The sequence below is a fragment of the Cornus florida genome, unplaced genomic scaffold, assembly GCF_030987335.1.
Source record: "Cornus florida cultivar Cherokee Brave unplaced genomic scaffold, ASM3098733v1 CherokeeBrave_3.0.0_Hap2_Chr01, whole genome shotgun sequence".
Lineage (NCBI taxonomy): Eukaryota > Viridiplantae > Streptophyta > Magnoliopsida > Cornales > Cornaceae > Cornus > Cornus florida.
The window spans coordinates 50,725,591-50,746,273 of NW_026775571.1; the positions used below are offsets into that span (position 1 = coordinate 50,725,591).

The 20,683-nt window shown below is 33.5% G+C and overlaps 1 protein-coding gene across 1 annotated transcript; it reads right to left on the bottom strand.

Annotated features, from left to right (window-relative positions):
* Positions 1 to 8,254: 8,254 nt before the first annotated feature.
* Positions 8,255 to 19,994, bottom strand: LOC132296606 (calmodulin calcium-dependent NAD kinase-like). The gene is made up of 9 exons (XM_059794794.1): positions 19,875 to 19,994; positions 19,592 to 19,783; positions 19,261 to 19,484; positions 19,078 to 19,136; positions 15,577 to 15,801; positions 15,225 to 15,357; positions 11,613 to 11,941; positions 10,790 to 10,934; positions 8,255 to 8,657 (listed from the first exon to the last, which is right to left on the bottom strand). The coding sequence occupies exons 1-9, from the start codon at positions 19,882 to 19,884 to the stop codon at positions 8,415 to 8,417; spliced, it is 1,560 nt and encodes a 519-aa protein (XP_059650777.1). The 5' UTR covers positions 19,885 to 19,994; the 3' UTR covers positions 8,255 to 8,414.
* Between the last annotated feature and the right edge of the window lie 689 nt (positions 19,995 to 20,683).

The following is a 20,683-nucleotide window of genomic DNA, read 5'->3' on the forward strand; positions in this document are numbered from 1 at the left end:
TGATAAATAATGTAATATAGTTCAATTTTAATTCATGAACTTTTATTGTGCATGTTGACAAATGTTGACAAATGATGTAATATTTATGAAACTCATGTCCGTAATATCTTTAAACTCATGTAACGTGTAACATGTTGAAAGTTTATTTTAGTTCGATATTGAAACAATGTCTTCTACAATTGTCAAAAGAATATGCAGCATTCATAGGTTTTACAATTTAGGATATATTTTATTGGTTTTTATAGATTAGTTAATAAACTAACATAAACAAATATATATATATATATATATATATATTAAAAGTTATATCAATTGTATACTAAAATCATACAATAATTAAATTTTACTTTATATTTTATAAAGTTATAAATAATGTATTGATAAAAACATTATTTAAAAACACTCTTTACCAAACATATTTCATGTTTTTGTTTCAATTATTTTCGTTACACTTTCACTCTGTCAAATATGTTTTGTTCTCATATTTCTTGAAACGAAATACCTTGCCAAACATGTTCTACTATGTTTCTGTTCCAAAATTCTCACTGCAAATTTTCGTCGCCGAACATGTTTAGTTCTCATCTTAGAACAAAATATGACAAAACACTTGTTCTGTTTTGGATTAAAACAAAACGCTCGGGAACATAGCGCATACCAAACGGGCCCTAAGGACTTCAAAACCCTCGTCCCCTTTTTCTTTTTTAGACATTGTGAGGATAAGGTGAGTTAGGATTGGTATTTTTAACTAGCAATAGGAGGGTTTTACGTTGGGGACACCAAGGGCTTCAAAACCCTTGGTTTTGTTTTCAGTTCCGGACATTTTAAGTTTTGGGGGTCGAGTTCGGGTTTGGTTTCGGAGGGGGCTGTAGGAGGTTTTGTGGATCTTCTCGTCTTTCTTGTTATCCCTTCGAAGTCTCGTTGCATTTGGAGCGTTTCTGTTTCGGTGTCATTTTAGGTTTTCACCTTAAAGTGGGGTAGGGGTGTCTTATGCTAGTAACTTGCACTTTCTTTGGGTCTTAAGGTTGTGGGAAAGTGTAAAGTATGTTTAAGTATTAATTTGAGATATAAGCCATATCTTTGCTTAATATATATATGATATATGAAATGTATAATGTGTAGAGATGATATCTTTATTACTTTGGCTTGTATTAGGTTTTAAAGGTGTTGGCATGATAGGAAATAAGGGAATTTAAGTATTTAATTGCCATACATTTGCCTAATCATGCTTTATGATTTTTGGGTGTATGTGTTAATATACATTTGGAGGACTTGATTAAATGTCTACTTGAGTAATCTATACATAGTTTTAGCATTGTGATGCATTTGAGTAATTTTTATCATGTGTGGGTTATAGTATGAGTGCCACCTTGGCCATGGGTACATTGTGGTTATCATTTGGTTCATGGGTTACCTATGCATGACATACACGACATATTTGACGGATAGATGCTATCCAAGTTTTAAAGAGGGGGGCTCGGGGCCCAAGGGTTGTAAACCCCTATGTACATTGGCCAATTGGGTACGGAAGTGTACCAATTCATTTTCATGTGCAAAATATGATTTTTGGCATGAGCACTATCATTTTGCATTATGACATTCTCATGTGTGAGTTGAGTCATGGTGGAGTTCATAGAATTGCATTGAGTTCATAATTCATGGAGTTATGTGTTATTTGAGGCTTATATTTTATTTATGGATATTTTGATGATGTGCTATGGGTGATACATGATTTGATTATGTGCTCTACTTGAGTTGAGTCGGACTATTATGTTATGAAAATTAGAGTTTGGGTGTATGATCCCCTTCATTTTACGGAGCTTAAAATCTTAGGTAGCATGACCTTTTATCCATGGGATACCGAAATTTCTTGTATGTCCTTGGGGATCCCAAAGGACGTACTTTACTAGTATAATCCACCAATCTTACTGAGCCATTGTGCTTATATAACCATTTTTCAGGGTTTAGGGACTTTACCGATGATGTACTAGATCATGGGATTCGGGGCGTCACACGCCCCAACTCCGTCCTGTTGCCATCCCTACTTAAAAACGTTTTTATTTTTAAAATTTGCGCTTATTCTTAAAATTTGCGTTTATACTTAAAAGCACTTTTATAAAAGCGCTTTTATATTTAAAATTTGCGCTTGTACTTAAAAGCACTTTTATTCTTAAAAGCGCTTTTATTTTTAAAATTTTTAAAAGCGTTTTTAATGGCGAACGATTGAATAAACTTAGAATTTGGAGTTTTAAAAACTACGGGTAGAGGTTGAATATTTTAGGTAACTATTTTAGTCAATTATATCATTTTTTTTATTTTTTTTATAAAGACAATTACGCTAATAAAGTTGCTATTGTCAAATATAGTAACATCATATTAAATGATATTATTGTAAAATTAGCAATAAAAATATTTTAAAAATATTATTTCAAAATAAATTAAAAAATAATTTAATTATAAAAAGTACTTATTATAATGTGTCACCAAACATCTAACATGTTTTTTTACTGGCCGTAATTTTTTAGCAGCTCTATTGATAAAAGTATTTTTTTTATTCCAACAACAAACCCCAAACGGACTCTAAGTATTCGGTGTGAGAATCATTTCCATATTGTATTTGCTTGGTGTCAAAGAGTAGTTAGGCCAAACTCTCAAAGTAAATTTTTTTATGAGTTATTTTTATTAAATATAAAAAAAAATGAAAAGTCACACTTGTTTATATTTTGCATACATAACCGATCAATAAGTAAAATCATTTTCCTTCAGTGGTATTGTATTGATACTAGGACTATCGATGTAATAAGTTTTTTTCAGCAGTTATGCAGCTGCAAAGTGCAACACTATTGGGTTGGTAGTGGTACTAAGTAATTTAATGAAATGAGTCGTCATAAATATATATATATATATATATATTGGGAAAATTATAATTTTAGGAACTAAATTTAAACAAAATTAATCTAAAGGACTCCAAATTCAAGAAAAGATGAATAATCACTAAAATTAAAACTTAAATGAAAATAAGTGAGCATGTGGCAAAATATTACATAAATGTTATTCTTATAATAAAATATTCTGGACAAATTTACCACTTCTGTGTTTTTTTTTTTTTTTCACTCACCTTTCGTTCCTTCTTTTTTTTTTTATTATTATTTTTTTTTATATTTTTAAGTTGGCTCCAAAACTACACTGATTAGGGTTTCAGAGAGAATAGGCTTACAAGTGGGTTGCCTATATTCGTGAGCCAATCAAATTAGATTAACAATTGGCTCACAACTCTATGCTTTATTAAATTATCATATATACACAAATATAATTTTGGTCACTAAAACCTAATTTTTTATTTTTCTCGAAAAGTCAAGCAATATATAGATAATAAAGAACTGTACAAGGAGCCACAATGAGAGGAATGGGCCAACAGGCCATAGAAGATGACAACACAACAAGAAACCCAACAGGTCAAAACCAAAATAAATAACCCAGACTTCACCTAACTAGACAAGCCCAAATAAGGATTAACCAACAAACTAGAGCATAATGGAATGACCCAACAACCCAAACAGAGCATCATGTAACCATTGTATAATGGCTAATAGACCAGAGCTTCAACTCACTGATTCATGGCTTCGTCAGCGTTCTGGTAGCAGTTCGGTGGATGCGGCAGTGGTTGGATGAAGGATGACGGCATATCTTATACTCGATGGGCACGTTGAGCTGTCAAACCTTTTCTTGAAGGATTTGGAGAGCAATCTCTCGCTAACTGAGTTTCTGATTTCTAACAAGAGTGAGTGTTGAGATTTACAAATCCATTTGAATATTCGTGACTTTCTTTCAATCCAAACATGGTAGATGGTTGCTGAGAGTGCTAATTCGTTGATGGAGTTCCCGACGCGGTTCCTTTTTCAATGATGAGAGACCTATAAAATTATGTTCATCATTCCATGATAGAGGGCTGGCGTGAAATCCACAAGTGTTTGAATGTAATTCCAAAGAATGGGACTTGTGGAAAAACAGAAAGTGCAGTGATTTGGCCAATGAATTCCTGTCATGTCAAATGTGGAAAGGCAATTGAGGATAACAAGCCATCAGATCAGGGCGGACCCAGAAATTTGGTTCCGGAAACATTAAACTTATAAAATAATTTTTTTTTCAAGCAGGTCCAAATTATAATAGTGTAACAACATTGTATTAGAATAAGTGAATAAAAAGATTAAAAAAAAAAAAATGATTATTGCATATAAATTATGCATGAGTGGAAAAAAAAAAAAAAAAAGTTTAAGGAGAAAAATGAATTTTTTAAGAAGAAAATAAAATAAAAAGAAAAAAATATGAGAAAATTTTGAAGGAAAAAATACGTTTTAATTGTAGAAAGAGAATGCAAAATTTTTTAAAGATGACAAAAAGAAATTTGAAGAAAAAGAAGGAAAAGAAATAAAGAATTAAGACGTTTTTAGAAAAAGATAATTTTATGGGGATAATTTATAAATTTATTGAGGGTGTTTTATAAATATTTACAAATTATACGCATAAAATAAAATAAAATTTAATAAATGCAGAGACAAATGGACCATTTTAATAATTTCAGGAGGGTATTTTATTAATAATTTCAGGAGGGTATTTTATAAATTTATGTATAAGAATAAAAAAAAAATTATAGTGGGGCAGCATAGGCAGCTGCCCCCGGCACATGCTGGCTCCGCCACTGCATAAGATGAACTTATGAGGAGGAAGTGAAGTTGATATCCGTACCAGTTGATTCCAAGGGACTGCTTGAGATGGGTTGTAGAAAGGGGCAATTGAATGCTAACGAGAGTATATACACGGGAGTTGTCTAAGCTATGGTAACAGAATGACCTCTAGAAATGGAATTGAGAAATTCTGATAGTAGAGTCCATTACTAGTGGAAGAATCAATCATGGAGCCGAGCTTTAGTTTAGATTAAATTTTTTTGTTTTGGATTGCCAAGGAGTTGTATTTAAAGAGCGCCCAGGCCTGCTCAGTTATCATGCCAGAAGGAATGCGAGTTTCCATCCCCAACCTTAGCTTGGATAATGAGTCTAGCAAATGGTCTCAGTTGCACTAGTCTCCTATAAGGAGAATGAGCATTTATGAGGTATATCCATGAGTTCCGATAAACAGTTATCATTAATTACCCATGAGTTGCTATTTCCTCCGTCTCATAAAAAGTGTCATGTTTGGAAACCGTGACTCTTATCATGCCAGAAGGAATGCGAGTTTCCATCTCCAACCTTAGCTTGGATAATGAGTTTAGCAAATGGTCTAAGTTGCACTAGTCTCCTCTAAGGAGAATGAGCATTTATGAGGTATATCCATGAGTTCTGATAAGCAGTTATCTTTAATTACCCATGAGTTGTTATTCCCTCCGTCCCATAAAAAGGGTCATGTTTAGAACCATGAGTTGCTATTCCCTCCGTCCCATAAAAAGTGTCATGTTTGGAAACCGTGACTCACAACTCATGGTTCCAAACATGACCCTTTTTATGGGACGGAGAGAGTACTATTTTTCAATCGCAAATAGTATTGTTAAGGCATTCAATATTTGGAATGGCCAAACCTCCTGATTCCTTAGGTGCGCAGATAGAGTGCCATGGAACCTTGGCTTTCTTACTTTGCCGATCACAACACGAAGAAAATATTATACTAGTATAGGTGCATACTCATCAGAACTGACTGGATTAACTGTAATCTTCCTGCATAGGATATGAATTTTGATGTCCAATGAATTTGTAATTTTCTCAATAAGTAAATGACAATCCTAGGCTCTCAATTTTATAGAAATAAAGGGAACCCCTGGATGCATGATTGGAAAAACACCACATTGAACTCCCAGTAAATTAGTAATTGAAGCTGGAGTGGCAGGGTCAACACCACTAAACAAGACATAACTCTTCGATTGGTTAACTTTCAACCCAGTGAGATTAGAGAATGTATCAATACATTTTAGGATAGTCACTAAATTTAAATCAGCATAAAATAGCATCAGTAGCTCATTGGCAAATGCTACATGTGTAATAGTCATTTTCTTGCATCCCCAATGGTACCTAAAGATAGATTAGAAGAGGTGAGTTTGGTGATAATAGAAGAGATGATATCCATTGTAATGACAAAAGGTAAAGGTCAAAAAGGGTCCCACTTTTACTCCTTGAAAAAATCCATGAAATTCTCCATTTACATCAATGGTGAAATAAGGGGATGTGATGCATGATTTTATCTAGCTGATGTGTTTAGGAGGAAAATTGAGCAAGTAAAGTGCCTCAAGAATGAAGTCCCGGCGTACCGAGTCAAATGCCTTCTGTAAATTAATTTTTAGTGCACATTTAGGTTATATATTATCACAAATATTTCTTCCCTGAATGAATGATGTTTGAGACTGACCATTGATGGATGGTAGGACATGTTTTAGCTTGTTGACCAAAAGCTTGGATGGTGTTACAGCAGGAGATGGGTCTGAAATGATTGAGTTAAAGGGTTGGGGGATTTGGGAATAAGTTCAAGGTATGAGCAGTTAATTTTCCATTCTGAAAGAATTCTTTGATTGCCTTGATAACATCTCTTCCTATAATATTCCAGACTCTAGAAAAATAGGACATTATAGCCATTTGGAGAAGCCTTTTCCTTGTTGAGTGATAGAAAGATTGAATTGTTATGTCACTATAAATTCTAGAAGGTCTATCATGGAAGAGTGAAGGGACAAAATGAGAGATAAAGGGTGATCAATGGTCTCTACCTGGAAAAAAGTGAGGATTACCACCTAATAGAGATTTTAAATGGTCTAGAATAACATCCTTGATTGGCATTTCATCCTGAATGAGATTCCCGGGTAAATGAGGGATAGAATTTTATCCCTGTTATTTTTTTGCCCCTTTGTTTTAAAGAAGAATGAGGAGTTGTTATCCCCGAAGTGTAACTAATAAGTCTTGGCTCTTATTTTTACATATGTTAGTAGGGGTGGAGTCAGGATTTAATTTCAGGGTGGCGTAATATACTTGACTAGAAAAAAAAAAAAAAAATTTAAATGACATAATTAATTTAGTTTTATTTTGAAATTATTGAGTTCATAAAATTATAACAATGAATGCAAATAAAAAGAGGAAAAAAAAAAAAGTGCTTGGATGTGCATCTTTCGATTGAGAACTTAGCTTGATCAATCGAGTACGGGTGCGAGACCTTTCAACTTCAGATTTTGATTCCTCTTGTGGCCAATTCGAGGTGCACTCAAGCAAGGAGCCATATGTACAGGGTTTGTCCATTTCCTAGCCATAAGGTAAGGTATAAATAAAAGCTGGAGCCATTTGAAAAAAAGATTTGCTTTTGGGCAAGGATTGAAAGACTCTCTCTCTCTCTTTAGGATTTCTCTCTCAAGGAAGATTGGAGAAGAAGATCTTTGGCTATGCTTGGAGATGGAGATTCAACCTCCAATAAAGATCCACACCACCTCCATGGCTAGCTAGACTCCATCTTAGGGCTTGGATGAAGCCCTAAGCCAAGTAATTTGTATATTGTTTCAATTTTTGGGGATTTCATTCATTTGTGCATTGATTGTATGAGTTTGGGTTTTAACTTGGTTGTACCAAGCTTAATTGTGCTAAATTCTGTAATTAATGTTCTCTTAATCCTTGTCTTGCATTTGATATTGATTAATGTGGATTGATCTCAGCATTATCACATTTTGTAATTATGATGATGGTGGTTATACAATGGTGCTTATTTGGATATGATTGTGATTAACGTGACATTTCATGCCTAATGAATATGAATTGTGTTACAAATCTAGGTTAGAAGTAGGTAGGTGGACAATACATGCTTAGCTAAGATGAATTATACTTGTCAATGTCAATTGTAATTACTACTTGAACTCAATTGTGTGCTTGTAGCCATAATTCATTTTTAAACATTTGATTTCCACAAAATTGTTGGCAATTCTGCAATTATAAGGCTAAAGGTGGATTCCATGTCCTAAGCCTCTCCCCATTATCTTCTTTTGCTCATTACTTACTCAATTTACTTGCATTATTACTTAGCATTTGTGTAATAGTTAATTAGGAACAAATCAACCCATCCTTTCATCAATTGTTCATTAAGATTGAATTCAAATCAAGTCGTCGTCCTTGTGTTCGATTTGAGTCTCCCAAAGCAAAATAAATTAATTCTTTCTATTTCTCATTAAGTTGGTCAATATACAAGGATCGATCTTTGTATTACACTATCACATAGCTCAAACCTCTTAGCTATACAAAAATGCTAAGTAACATTGAAATCTTGATTAACATCGGAAAACATACTGGTATTTATTACATATGTTGATTTGGAAATTTAAATTCCTCTTCTTCAAAATGATTGCTCATGATCTTGGAGATAGTTTGAACAAATCCACAAAGCAATTAAGTTATGCGTTACAATTAAATTATCTGGTTTTCAATTTTCTGAATGGCAGCCTTTAGCTCTAGTTGACGACTTCCCCTTGTAGGCATCAAAACTATGTCGTTCCAAACTGAACCGGCCTCGTATATTTGGCCTGCAGGTTGTGGGTAAAGGTCATATATGCCCTCTGCATCATGGTTCAAACTGCTTGCTATGCTCAAACATTTGATTTCATCTGGATCAATCAGCAGCTTGTTATCACCATCTTTCCATCCTATTAGCTGCGATTACACAAATGAATAATATAAATCACATATTTGAATATCATGTTCAAAGCTAGCTTACATATATTATCAATCCTAAAGATACAAATTAAACTTAGGCTTTTGATTATTGGCTTTTAAGTACCAAAAATTTTCCCGTGACTTTTTTTCTATAAAGTTTGTTCTCTCCCTAATTTCATATGATCCTGTCTAAATCTATATATATATATATATATATGCACCCAAACATCAAAGTCTTATTTATATAGAAAATGATAAAAATTTCACACTTAAAAATAAAAAAAATAAAAAACCGATGCTTTCCACTAAGCTAAATGGTCTTTTATATAAACCATATAAACAGACAACCCCCCACTAATCACGGGAAAAAAGTAGATAATAGATAAGAACGAATCTGCTTTACAAGTAAGAGAATTTCTCTCTAGCAGAAACGACGAAAGGGGCTTTATTAAAGCTATAGTAATGGGCTATTAGCCTCATGGATCGTCATCATGAGCCAACATGTCCTAGATAGAATTTGGAGTCGGTTGGGGCCCAATCACTATTCATCGTCTTTAGTCAAGTAATTTTGATGCCATAACAATCATCTCCATTGGGAGGTGGGAAAGCTGGAGGTTCATCAGACATGGACCTTATTGAACCAGATTCTTCATTTTCTTCTTAATCAGAGTCTGAAAGAACATTTGTAAGTTCCATGGCAATTTGTTTCTTAAGGTCTTTACGTAAGATATTGCCATGGAACTTACAAATGTTCTTTCAGACTCTGATTCAGAAGAAAATGAAGAATTTGGTTCAATAAGGTCTATATTTTGATGAACCTCCAGTTTTCCCACCTCCCAATGGAGATATTTGTTGCATCAAAATTACTCGACTAAAGACGATGAATAGTGAAAAAAGTCAAATTTACTATTCATAAATAGTGATCGGGCCCTAACCGACTCCAAATTCTATCCAACACACGATGGCTCATGATGATGATCTATAAGGCTAATAGCTCATTATTAGAGCTTTAATAAAGCCCTTTTTGTCGTTTCTGCTAAAGAGAAATTCACTTACCTGTAAAGCAGATTCGTTCTTATCTATTATCTACTTTTTCCCGTGATTAGTGGTGGCTTGTCTGTTTGTTTGGTCTATATAAGAGACCATTTAGCTTAGTGGAAGGCATCGTTTTTGTTTTTTCAGAGTGAATCTTTTCTGTAATATTGTCAGTTGTGAGTGTACTCTCTAGGTGTGGATTTCTGAAAGCTTTCTGTTCAAGCTTTCTTTTGTAAGTTGTGTCTTTTAAGTTTCATGTTTAAAGTTATGCAATTTTGTTCAATGTTTGTAATTCTGTTTATATAATGAAGCTGTTTAATGTAATTCTGTTTATATAGTGAAGCTGTTTAATGTAATTCTGTTTATATAATGAAGCTGTTTAATCTCCTGGTTTGAATAATAAATCACATATTTGAATATCATGTTCAAAGCTAGCTTACATATATTATCAAGCCTAAAGATACGAATTAAACTTAGGCTTTTGATTATTGGCTTTTAAGTAACAAAAATTTTCCAGTGACCTTTTTTTCTATAAAGTTTGTTCTCTCCCTAATTTCATATGATCCTGTCTAAATCTATATATATGCACCCAAACATAAAAGTCTTATTTATATAGAAAATGATAAAAATAATTCAGTCTTACTCTATAGAAGGCTTTTAGGACTTTAGTGTATATTTGTATTTTCAAGCATAAGCTCAGGCTTATTATAGAGTCACACACACACACACACACACATATATACACACATGAAAATGATCTCTTGCTCGCCGGTGAGCAAGAAATTAATCCGCACTATGCATAGTGACCATTGAATATGATTGCTATGTTTTTATGGTAACTTCTTTTTTTATATTTAACGATCACTCTACAGGGTGCGAATGAATTTCTTGCTCACCGGTGAGCAAGAAATTCATCCGCACCACGCATGTATAAGTCGTTAGATGATACTTAAGTCGATGCATTTGACATAAAACTCTAGCCGAGGTTTTATCTACTCTTAGATATATTTCAAATGGACTCTATATTTATCACTTAAAACTCAATCGTAGAGATGTTGGCCTAAGTATCATTATTCTATAAATATAGATTTTACCTTTGGTGGGCCACCCAATGCATTGGTGCTATATAGCCTAGCATTATCAACAAGTTGGCAGTATCCTGGAAATGCACTTGCAAATTGCTTGTGAGATTTCAACTGTGACTTCACCCTCACTGCCCTTCCCATAATTACAGCTCTCCTGAATTAATTGGAAAAAAAACACCTTAATAACTCACCAGAGAGAATTAAGAGTGAATGAAATGTGTACAAACATATAATCAGTCATTTTGATAAGCATTTTAATAGTAGTTAGGAGAGGCCTAGAAATGGAAAGTGGGAAAATAATAATAATAAAAAGACTATAATCAAGGTACTTTGAAGTCAAGAGAGTGTTTTAATGTATGAAGTTAGAAATTTTGAATGAAAATGTGAGTTTTGAGTTAAAAATGACCTTATTCAAGGTACCTTTAGAGTCGCAAGAGTGTTTTAATGTATGAAGTTAGAAACTTTGAATCAAAATTGTGAGTTTTGAGTTAAAAATGACCTTATTCAAGGTACTTTTAAAGTCGCGAGTGTTTTTTTTTTTTTTTTCTTGGGTATCGCGAGATTGTTTCAATGTATAACATTTAAAAGTTTGAAAGAAAATGAGAGTTTTGATTTAAAAATAACCTTATTCAAGGTACATTTGAAGTCATGAGAGTGTTTAATGTACAAAGTTAGAAACTTTGATTGAAAACGTGAGTTTTAAGTAAAAAATGACCTTATTCCAATATACGAGGGTGTTTTAATGTATAAAATTAGAAACTTTGAAAGAAAACACACACACACACACATATATATACATATTAATTTATATACTTATTATATGAATCATTACCTGATGCCTCTAACAACAGCAAGATAAGCATCACAAACAACTCCAACCAACTCTATTCTATATGGTTTCCTCATCTTAGCTTGTTGCCCTTGTTCCTTTTCTTGAGTTACATCTTCTTTTTCCCAATAGTTTTCAGTAATGGTACCATCACTCGACACCTTGTAGCCAACACCCATGCTGTAACGATATTTATGAACGTTTCGTGCCATGGCGATTGTCTGCTCGACGTATGGCACCCATGACAGGGTACCATCCATGATCACGTCGCGTCCTTCGTTAAGTGCTGTTACCAGGAGAGAAGATGCTGCATCAGTGGATGACTGGTGCACCTGTTCTCAAAAAATGTATAAGTTAACATCAGCAGTTTTCCCCCCTAAATGACATTGTAATAATGAGAGAAAAACAATATAGTACAAGCAGTGACGAACCTAGAAGATTGTGTGAGGGTAAATTTATATAGTGGGGCTTTTTTGTAATTTCAGCTGGGGCAATGTTAAAATTTTGTAGGTATATAATATAAAAACAAAAAATTTCAGTGGGAGCGGATGTCCCACTAAGTCCACTGTAAATCTGTCCCTGAGTACAACACATACCTCCTTAACAGTACAAATAGAAGAAAAAGGTTAATGTTGCAGCTAATGCAAACCTAGGTAGCACTATTTACATACAATGAACAGAAAATAACTCATATTAAGATCTACAAAGTATGGTTTTTTGTTTTTTTGGGTGATAAGGACAAAGTTCAAACCAAGGACATCCAAGATCTCCCAAAAAAAAAAGGCCATTTCAAGATGAGGAACATCTCTATACACAACCTCATGAACTTTATGATTCCTCAGTCCATATATGTGAAATAGTGGCAATGGGGCATACCTTTGACAGCTTTGTCTGAGAACCTTTCCCTATGAAGAATGAAGAAACTAGTCAGACAGCTACATATATAAGAGTGTCACCTATAGGTAGGGCGCGCACTATTTCAAAACACCCATTTAATTACTCTAAAAACTTAAGTTGTTCGAGAGGGTGTAACTTTAATATTTAAATCCTTCAACACCATCTAACACATGTTAAGTCATTGAACTTGATGCTTCGCTAACCTATAGGAGTTCCACACATTTTTTAAGGGAATGCAGCTTCCTTCCACACCATCTGCTCAGCCCCTGATGCATCTCAAAGTTCTAAGTTAAATCAAAACCGCAACATTTTATGCACTGAAACAACCTGAGAACCAAGCGCATGCATGATCTAAACTCGCCGGTTGGAAGAATTGGAAAAGTCCAAATTACTCAAAATTATAGGACTCAATATCTCTGTTAAGAACTTACCTTCCAAATGGTTGAAGCAAGTTACATTACCACACAACTCAAAAATGTTGAATCCCTCGCATACTTTCCTCTTGTACCAAACTACGTACCTACAGTCTATCCTTGCTTTGAATGAAATTCCGAGCATGGGATACACTTTGAAGCGTAATGAATGTCTTTAATTATTCTAATACCGAATCCTCCCTCCCTTTTAGGACAAATTATCGGTTTCCAACTGAGAGAGTGTAGTTTCCTCTCATTTTAAGCTCAATAGCATTAGAAATTAGTAGTTAGCATAGAAAAAATAGCACACCAGTAATATACATAAAGAAACCAAAGTAGTCATCTCTAACTCCACTCTATAAGCTAAACTCAAATTTAAACCATTCCAGACGGTAAATTTGGCATACTCTTTATCCACCAGATGAGCAGAGACAATCAATCTTTCTCAGTCTCTCTCAGATAAGGGGTGTTCAAATACTTCATACGCAAATACCCCAATTTACAACAAAGCATCCTCATAACAACATATTCCCTTTTCATATATAGACCTGGACAAGAAAAGCACAGACTTCTTTAGCATCAAGGTAAAGAAACCACATTTTGTCCGGCGGCCTAATTAACTAGACTATTATGTCATCCAGCCATTTATAAACTCCAAAAATAGGTACAATGAATGAGTTCTAAAGAATTCAGTTCTTCTCCAAAGGTGGAATTTTATCGTTACAAGTCATTCCAAGTTCGTTCCACTAATTGATCGATTGTGGAATCACCCCTATATAGGCCTCTATTAGGGTTTTTTTAGTACCCTAATTCTAATTTCGTTCGAAATCTACCCAAATATAGATTTGAATCATTTCCTAACATTTCACATCATTTTAACCATTATTGAAATTGATTCCCAATGGAACCTAAACAAGGGTTTCTGGTGCCCTAGTTTTGACTCTGGCCAAAATTAGAGGGTCATAATTCCTCACCAAAATCAATCAAATGGGGTCAAAACATCAATATGTATCCTAAATCCAATTTCACCATTTGATTTCAAATCCGCCCAACCAATTTAGCCAATTTTGAGAAATTGCAAATTTAGGGTTTGTGGGCCACATTGCCTATTCTCAAATCCCTAACTTTCCATTTTATCAAACAATCAAATTGATACTTTTCATGGTGAAATCACTTAAATGTGAGGTACATTATGAAAATGCCTGTTAGTGTACTCAGTGGCGCATTCATGAGGCCTAGTGTGTTGGTATAAGGTAACAAAAAATTAGGACACATCTCAAATGCGTGGAAACCTAACATCTATGTTAAAGTGGTAATAAATTTGATGCCAAGGCCTCGTGGCCTAATAGCATCTCTTTAATCTGTTAAAGTGAATAATGAGGGTCTAATAGTATCTCTTTAATCTATTAAAGTGCGTAGCGAGGGTTTAAGTTTTTAAGAGGATAAAGAGTATGTGAGTGACTATGAAGCTGGGACACGGGACAGTACAACACGACATGGAACACGAGACACGGGTAAAGACACCGCAATAAGATAAATTTAAGAAAAATAAAACACAGGCACATAAAGGATAAAACAATAAAATATATACTTTTACTATATATAAATCCTTACTACTCTTGAAAAACATAAAAACTATAAGTCCAAATTCTATTAAAATATATCCTTATATCCAGCAATTGAATAGCTATATCTGTAACCATCCTTTTTATAAGATGATAAGACTACAATCTCCTCTTATCCCATTTCTCTACCACACACGTGGTTCTCTCCTCCTCATCTTCTTTACTCTGTCTTTCAGTGGAGCCCAGGCAATTACTCCACAAAGAAGCCTGATGAGGTTTCAAAGTCCAACAAAGAGGAAAATAAGAGGTTGTAGCATGTTTTGGAGAAAAACTTGCATTTGGACCGTTCTGTAATACACATGTCCACGTGTGAATTATACATTTCGTGTATGAATGATTAGATATAACAGGCTCAATAAAAATTTTCTTCATGCCTTGTCTTCCTCCTCTTATTTTTCAAAAAAGAAAAAAGAAAAAATTGAATTGGCACGTCCCTGGCCAGGTCAGGGTATCTTGACACATGACATGTGTTAGATACGTGTCCGAGATCACACCCCTTTTATTCTCTCAAGTGTAAATTGACGCGTCTACATGTCTGGGGTATCTTGACACATGACACTTATTCCACGTGTCCAACATCATAGGTGAGTGGTGTATTTTTAAAATAATAATAATAATAATAATTTCGAGGTATATAAAAAGAACCTAATTTCAAGGGGGGAGAGAGAGAGAGAGAGTACCAGTTCAGAAGTTTGTAGCATGTCTTGGCTGTGACCCCTAGAGTTAAGGGCTTTGTAAATTACGTCTGTCTCCTTGAAAGCATCTGCCTCTACCACAACCGCATCTGCCGCAGCCGAGCCTGACCAAAATGATCTGCCAGTATTTGTCCATCCAACTTTAATAAAAAGAGGGTATTTTGTAATATTTATATTGAAAAAAATTAATCAAAATAGACTTTTACCGACATTATGGGCAATTTGCATACATTTTTCAAATATTGTGACGCTATAATGTTTGAGACGATTTTTTATAACGAGGTTTCTAATTTCTAAAATAATTGAGATGAAGATAAAGATGACGATGAGTTATTACTGTTTGAGAGCGTCTTTTAAGACCGTGCTTTTGCCGGCTCCCATTCCACCGCCCATAAGGAGGAGCACCGGACTCCTCTCATTGTGGTCCACCGGCGTCATCACCGCTGTACATTCTGATTCATCCTTCGGTTTGGCGTACCCGATTGCTTTCATTTCTTCCACCAATGTAGTAAACATCCTAGTCACCTTCAGGTCCTTGGTCACCTTCTCAAATCTTCTTTTCCTACCAATCCAATTCAAAATAAATAAATAAATCATCTTGTCACATATGATTATGATATGTAATGCTCTGTTAAAGATATTTTGCAATCGGTCCCACAATTCAATATTAATATATTGCTATGACCGCTAGAGACAAAGTGTCAACGTTTATCATGCTTTTTTAATATTTTGGATAGGTGGACATTTTGCCCAAAAAAGAAGAGGATAAGGTTACATTTAATTAAGGTCGCTTTCAAAATTTCAATAATTAGATGTACAGACAAATCTGACCATATTGACAGGCTTAATGACGATTTTAGATACCCCGACACGTCATGTATCAAGATACCCCGACAAATAAAATTTCACTTGTATTATTTTTGTCTTTTTATTTTAAAACAAATAAAAATTAAAGTAAATAACACTCACCTTTTCTCAAATTTGAATAAATTATACATGTATAGAACATTTGACATTTATTATTCTATGCTCCTCTATGGTTTAGTATATGTATTCCACGACTCCCTACCGTCAATGAACCGTTAGATCCATTAAATAAATTTTATATAATGTTTGAAATACCCTTATGGTGGGTGAAAAGACTTTACTAGCCTTACAGATTTATATAAAGTTACAAAACACCATATATTTAGACTAATTGACCTTGAGGTGCTTGATGCTAAAAGACAATGACTAAAGGTTTTGCCTGTTCGGGCCACCACTGCTTACCGCCACCACCACCTTCTCCCACTTCTAACTCCTTATTTTTTCCTCCTCACTATCGACAATGACGAAACATAATGCAGAAAGTGGGAGGAGAGCGGAGGTGAAGAATTTGGCTATATCGTGGGGATAAATAGAGTACTTTTATATGACATGATATTTTTATTAAAATGTTATTAATAATATAGGGGTATAAATGGCATTTTGTCATATAACTTAACATCTGTTAGCTCACTAACAGTCATGAGGGAGGTATGTGTAGTAAATGCCACACATTCTATTTGGGTGTAACTTGTCTGAATTTTAGGAGAAGTCAATACAATTTATCTAAAAGCTAAGGAGTCCCATCTAAAATTGGTCCTTACCTTTTTTTTTTTTGTTTGTTTTTTTGGCTCACAAATGGGCTTGTTGGGGACGACTTCTTTTATCTTTCCAAAAAAAGAAAGAAGAAAAAACAAAAGAAAAGAATAAAAGGAGAGAAAAAGAAGAACTATTCCTATCCACTCGTTTCTCGGGGTACGGAGTCAGATGGAGTTTTGGCGCGAGAATTTTATTTTTTACAGGCTGTTTGATAAAAAGTAGATTGGAAACAAATGATAATAATAAAAAGTAGCTGAGAACATTTTTATCTGCATAGAGTACATAAAAGAGTCAGTGGCAATAGTTAAACATACTGTGTAAACTGTAATAAAAAGTACTCTGAGAACATTATATATCATCGTTTATTGTGCATGTGGTGTGTGGGGTCATATATATAAAATAGATGGAATCATTACACTTACTTTTTTTTTTTTTTTTGGATGAACTAAATAACACTAACATTTTTTTTAAATTTCAAAAATAACATTAAAACTTTTTCAGAGAAGGGAGTTCGGTGATAAAAGTAGATGAAAATTTCTTATTATTTAGGGTTAGTTTGGAAACGGCAGGAAAGAAAAAAAAAAGGTGACGAAGGGTAATTAAAAAATTGTGTTTGATATAAATAGTTGAAAGAAAATGGATGATTTTGGAAGGATAATACAAGGCATAAATAGTAACTTTCTTATCTTCCAAAAATAAGAAAAAAAGGAAAGAAAGAGAAGAAGAGGCTTGATGTATTATTTCTGATGTCAAATTTACCCTTACACAAAATCAAGATTACACTTGATTTTAGTTTGCAAAACAAGAATTACAGACCTTGATTAGTTGATTTAGAAAAAAAAAAATTAAAACAAAACCCATACATACAAGTTAGAAGTTGGAGAGAGAGAGGGGGGCAGGCTTGAGAGTTGAGAGACATCGGCTTAAGCTTGCGAACTGCGAACCCAAACTGGAACAGCAGGCGATGAAAACTGAAAGATATGTGTTTTGATTTTTTGAACAATCTGAAATGATATGCCAATATGGGTTTTGATATAGGTAATATATATGTTTTGAACTTTTGATTCTTTCAGACAGATAGATTAACTGAAATATAAATATATTTGGCATCAGACATAATACATCAAGCCTTTTCTTCTCTTTCCTTCCATTTCCTCCCATTTTTGAGAAGATAAGAAAGTTACTATTCAAGCCTTATGATATTTTTCCAATACCATCTCTTTCATTTCCTTTTCTTCCACTATTTATGCCAAACACAATTTTTTAATCACCCTCCATCATCTTTCATTTTCTTTCCTCCCTTTTCCATTGCACCAGACTTACCCTTAGGGTATGCTGGTACAATGGAAAAGAAAAGATAACTTAGTTAGGAGGAAAAATAAAAGAAAAGAAAGGAAAAATTAATGTTAGTTACTTGTTGTATTTGGTTAATTAATAAAAGAAAAGAAAAGAAATAATAGTAAAGAAAAAGAAATTAATGTAATAAATTTATAATTATACCTTTTTTCATAGAATTTTTCTCTTATATGTATAAGAGTAAATTTGATATTAATAAAATTTCATTAAAAATATTAGTGCTTTACTTTCCTTCCAAACGCCTCCATCAATTCCCTTTCCTTTTCATCCAACATTCTTTGCCAAACGCCACTTTTTACTTTCTTCCATTTCCTATCTTTTCTTTTCCCCCATTTCCATTATACCAAACTGAGCCATAGGCAATTCAGAGAGGAGATGAGTGTGTATACGTGAATGTTTGTGTGTGTGTGTATATATATATAAAAGACCATTGCACTTAACTCTTTATACTATCATTTTTGTTCCGCCTATGTTTCTAAATTCTGTTTTTTTTATACATAACCTCCCTTGATCTATTTTTTAAAAGAAAATTTTCCACTTTAGCCCTTGCCGTCATCTGTCCATGAATATGAAGGTGGTGAAATGACTTTAGTGTTCATTTTTATGAGAAATATATTATTTAGGAAAAAAAAAATGAAGTTAGGCAATAAAGTTATTTTATCTCTTTATTCAACCAACAGATGATGACGAGGGAGTAAGTTGAATTATTTTTTATAGTGTAGTGACCTCCTCTCCTCATGGAAGTTATGTGACACAAAATTATAGTACAAGGGGTTAAGTTAGACTAAGCATTATATTATATATATAGATATATATTTATTATAAAACAAGGAGAAGGTATATGAAAAATAATGGACACCTTGTAGCCTGCATCACGATGTCTATGAACCTTTTCTTCTCATAATCAACCCTCAAAACCTGCAATTAGTTCAACCCAAGAAAGTAGACAATTAAATTAATAAATAAATTATTAACAAATTAATATAATTAATTAGTTGGGATTAAATTCAAAGTGTGTGTGTGTATATATATATATATATACCTGGGTGATCATACTAGAAGCTTTGCTCCAACTAAATGCAAAATAACTGAGAATACAGGTTTCGAATTCCTCCACCAACTTGACATACAGTGACTCAGCATTTTTCTCCTTAGCAAAATACTCATACATTTTTTCTTCGCAGTCTTTGGTTTTCCTCAAATATTCATTAGCTAACTTGCATAATTGGGGACACTCACTTGCATCTTTAAACCCTATTTGCCTAACTGCACAAAGTATATATATATAACAAATAATTAAATATTTTATAAAACAAAATTAAGATTTTGAGAATATTATTTATTTATATATATATATATATATATATACTGACCAACATAATGAGAAAAAGCTTCATGTTTTCCTCCATGAGAGGATCCTGTGCTCTCAAAACGCGGGATAATATAGTTTTCTTTCGAGAATTTAGACTTTTTCCGGTAAAAATGAATAGCAGCGCCGGCGGAGATGAATCCGATTGAGGTTGCAGCAAGGATGTGTGCAAGAATGTTAACTTTGCCATATCCATCTGATTAAACATAAATTAAGAGTTTAATTAGAGACCTTTCTCAGATGATCAGAGAGAGAGAGAGAGGAGGAGGAGAGAGAGAGTTTGTTACCTTTCTGCATGATGTTGTTTTATCCAAAGAAGAGTTGGGAAGGAAGGTTGAAGCTGCAAAATATATTTGATTGAGCTTAGATGAGACTTTCTCTAAGCCAGTTGAACAAGAAAAAAAATGAATTATGGAGTAATTTGTAGGACACCTTGTTAATTTTTACAACCTGGTTTCATGAGAGTGGGACCCACATCTTAGTAAGAATATCATTTTAAATTGCACTCACATTCATTATGTTTGGATTGAAGACAGGTAGTTGAACTACGCATTTTTTGGATGATCATACTTTCAAATTTAATAAATTGAATAAAGGCACTTCAAATTAAGTTAAAATAAAAATATTTTATGAATTAAGATAAGATAAAATAAATTTTTTTTTTTTTTACTTATGAATTAACTTATTTAAATTATTAATTAAAATCTTTAATTACAAAGGTGACACTGTAGAGTACTTTAGAGGGCCATACCTGATTGACTTATATGTGCATGGTGTTTGTGGCAATGATCTGAAGTATCGGTATCATTTGTCCAGTCAGGTATCTTTCATGGTTAGCCTTTGTTAAAAGCATATTATTCTTGGAATGTGAGAGCTGGCCGGCCCTCTTGATGCGACTAAGGTGCGATCCACTAGCTGTCATGGTTATTCTTGGAATACTGAAATCATTTCCCTTTAATTGTGTGTATTAAATTGTGTTTTTTCAAATAAAATAACTCATTTTTATCACTGAAAATAATTATGTCGTCAGCAAAAGGGAACACAAACCATGTATATATTTTAAGTTGTAGGCTATTCTGATTTTGTCGCTCGGAAA